Source organism: Poecilia latipinna, unplaced genomic scaffold (assembly GCF_001443285.1).
Source record: "Poecilia latipinna isolate Pla-1442-1.1 unplaced genomic scaffold, P_latipinna-1.0 Scaffold5262, whole genome shotgun sequence".
Lineage (NCBI taxonomy): Eukaryota > Metazoa > Chordata > Actinopteri > Cyprinodontiformes > Poeciliidae > Poecilia > Poecilia latipinna.
In genome coordinates this window covers 5,923-9,553 of record NW_015117878.1, presented here as the reverse complement: position 1 = coordinate 9,553, position 3,631 = coordinate 5,923, and the positions used below count along the sequence as shown (strand labels likewise).

The window sequence follows — 3,631 nt, the reverse complement described above, 5'->3', positions numbered from 1 at the left end:
TATTAACCAATGGAGGCCTGGATTTGGAGCCACACACAAAATTAAAGTGGAGTGCTCCCTTTATTTTTTTGAGCAGTGTACATATTTATGCTTTTATTTCTTATTTCGGTTTTGGACCTCCGTAGCAGCTGTTTATTTATACATTTTAAAGGTAAAGTTAATTTCATTTATATTCCACAGTTTCAGCAAGAAGGCAACACAAGGTTCTTAAATTACTTTTTGGTAGACATCGTTTTGAAGAGGGTTGGAGCAGAGAAAACAGGTGTTTCTAGCGGTCAGGTAAGTCTTCACATTAATCACGTGAGCTCCTTTCCTCTCTAGTGTGACTATATCAAAACCTTCCCCCACCAGATTGTGGCCTGGTACAAAAGGAGCAGCATCACACTCTGTTTGGGTCCCGATCCGACAGGACAGAACAGAGGAGTGAACAAGGAGGACGCTTAGGAGAAGAAGAGCTGAAGTTGAATCAGGCAGCATCGCTGTAGTCGGAAGCAAAAAGATAGAAAAGGAATTAACTGTTTTTTACATAATGCATGACATTTTTGTTATTTTTATGACTTATTTATATACAACATATAATAAAGTTATACATTTTATTTGAAGGAGTGTGCATAAGACTGACATGACATTGCCATAAACATTAAGGAGTTTTCATGAATATTTATGACGGTTCTCATTAAATGTCATTCAGTAAATAATGACACTTTTCATGCAAATTTGACATTATTTAAAAAGTCTTTGTAATGGCAACTTGACATTAACCATTTATTTATCAAAATTTTGTAATGTAATAATACACAAAGTTACATAACATTTAAAATTTTGATAATTAACTATTATGACATATTTATGACAGATGATGATTCTCAATTAATGTCAAGTTGTCATGACCGTCAAAGTGTTACAGAAAGGGTTATGCTAACAAATGCAAGAATAAAAATTACTGATCAGAGATACATATGTGAAAATGTACGTAAAAGATCAAAAGCTTGTATGAATTAAATGCGGGATTGTTTCAAAAAAATATTTAAATGTATTTAATACATGGGTAAATATCTGTTTACACAACCATTCATTTTAACATTTTAACATAGTCACCCATTGAATTTAGAGGGTCTGGCTGACAGATACATTTAGGATCTGCTGCTAACACATGACTTTAATCTGAATTGAATACAAGTCAGACTTAATGGTTAAATATTGTTTAAACATATTGTGAATATTACTTATCCATGTATTAAATACATTTACATATTTATCGAAACAATGACACATTTAATTCATACATGCATTTGAACTTTTATGTACATTTTTATATATGTATGTTTGTTCAGTTATTTTTTATTTTTGCATGTGTTAGCATAAGCTACTATCACATTTTTGAGTTAGAGCATATTTGTTATTGGGAGCAGCAGTTATTGATGGTGAAACATTAGTAAACAGTTCTCGCCTTTGTGCGATCTTAACATTGTTTTTACTCCCCTTGACCTACGGGTCGAAATGACCCGCCCTAACAAAAGCACCAAAATAAAGCAGCTTACTTGAATTTGAAACCCCCCCTTTTTTTTTTTTTTTTTTTGCATGATGGAACAATCTGTTATTTATCAATTTAACTCAATTTAATTAATTTTTATCATGTATGTTTTTGTTACACAATACAAAAAAAAACAACAGTGTCCATCCATCCATCCATCCATCCATCCATCCATCCATCCATCCATCCATCCATCCATCCATCCATTTTCTTTACACCCTTGTCCCTTAGTGGGGTCGGGAGGGGTGCTGGTGCCTATCTCCAACTAATGTTCTGAGCGAGAGGTGGGGTTCACCCTGGAGAGGTCGCCAGTCTGTCGCAGGGCAACACAGAGACACACAGGACAAACAACCATGCACACATACACTCACACCTAGGGACAATTTGGAGAGGCCAATTCATGTTTTTGGACTGTGGGAGGAAACCAGAGTACCCGGAGAAAACCCACACATGCACAGGGAGAACATGCAAACTCCATGCAGAAAGACCGGGGCCGGGAATCGAACCCAGAACCTTCTTGCTCCAAGGCAACAGCACTCAATCAACAGTATTACATTTTATTTATTTATTTTTTTACCACAAACTAACTGCCATAAGTTTTCTTTTACACAATAAGGGTTTATTATTGTAATTATATAACTGTGAAGTAATTACTTCTGAATTACCTATAATGAAAAGGATAAAAAGTCAACAATCTGTAACTTTTTTGTCAACCGTTCATTCTTTTATATTTAGAAGGTAAATTATGAAAATACATCTCTCATACAACATTCTTCAACAGAAAATGTTGAAAATGTTCAAAATAAGAACATCTTCAGCATAAGACATTGAACATAAGATGTTCAGCATCTTATGTAGGACAATATATGTGAACGTAAAACATAGGCCCTGTTGGACAGTCAAACATCTACTCACTTTCAGCAAGGAATCAACTAGAGGTACTTTGATTTAGGATACCTTTATATTCTGTATAGTGAATTTGTTTTCATTATGTCTGATATTGTTTTTTGTTGTGTTTGGGAGCTGGTGTAATGTGAGGGGTTAGCTGCAGGTGCAGGTCAAATACAAGTTCAATTCATACATCAATCCAGTTTATTTGACATGTGTATGGGTGCATATGCGGTGTGTAGGTGTGTGTGTATGTAATAGAGAAAGTCTGTGTATGACCTTTGGGTGTGTGGGTGTGTGTATGTAATAGAGAAAGTTTGTGTCTGACCCTTTAACATTTTTCAGGTGTTTTAATGGTTTTATAATTCTCGGGTCAAAAATGACCCATAAGACAATCTTTGTACCCTAGTGGTCTACAGACCTCATGGAAACATAAACATAAACAAAGTATCACTTTTTCTAATGAATCGTTCAATTTAGGAGAAGTCATAAAATTTCAAGTTAAAAAAGATAGTTTAAGGTATTTTTTTCTACAGCTAAACATGGTAGTGGGTCACTTTTGACCCACAAGACAACATAAAGGCTAGATAACACAAAAAGGCTCAGCCAGTAGATATTTGAGAAAAAAAACCCCATTGAAGTTCATTCATTCATTAATCTGATTTGATTCCCATTTTATTATCCGATATATTCCTTTTGTCTCAACAGTAGTAGTAGGTTACCTGCCAGTACTTAAAGAAAGACGTTATTCACATAATAATTCAGCTGTAAAGTTTGGCTATTTGGTTAATATATTTTCAGACTTGACTAGAAATCAACTTGTTAGTAATAATTCCTTGTGTGAAGTGTTTCTTCATTCCTTCATTAGAGACTGAGCTTGGCTTTATTAATTAATAATAAAATATTACAATTCGTAATAATTACATTAGCCAAACCTGAAAGCGAGTTCTGATTCCCAACAATTTTGATGTCCTCTTGTGAGGTTGCTACAAAATCTTTGGTTTCCAGAATTCTGATTCACAGCAATTAATCAACAAATTCAGCTTTGGAGATCCACAGATCTTTGATTTTAGCAAACAGCCACACAGTTCCACCACATTACTGTCTGTGAGAGTAAATTCATAAGAAAATTGTCTTCTACAAACATCTTTTTAGAACTCAATAAACACTTTATTTATTTATTTATTTATTTATTTATTTATTTATTTA

At 33.9% G+C, this 3,631-nt stretch overlaps 1 protein-coding gene across 1 annotated transcript in view; it reads right to left on the bottom strand.

Annotated features, from left to right (window-relative positions):
• LOC106943402 (perforin-1-like) overlaps nt 1-3,631 on the bottom strand; it is a 15,294-nt gene that overhangs the window by 9,307 nt on the left and 2,356 nt on the right. The window contains exon 2 of the mRNA XM_015026717.1: nt 217-479. Coding sequence (XP_014882203.1) covers nt 217-477 — 261 coding nt within the window. The 5' untranslated portion in view covers nt 478-479. The remainder of the gene's footprint in view (nt 1-216; nt 480-3,631) is intronic.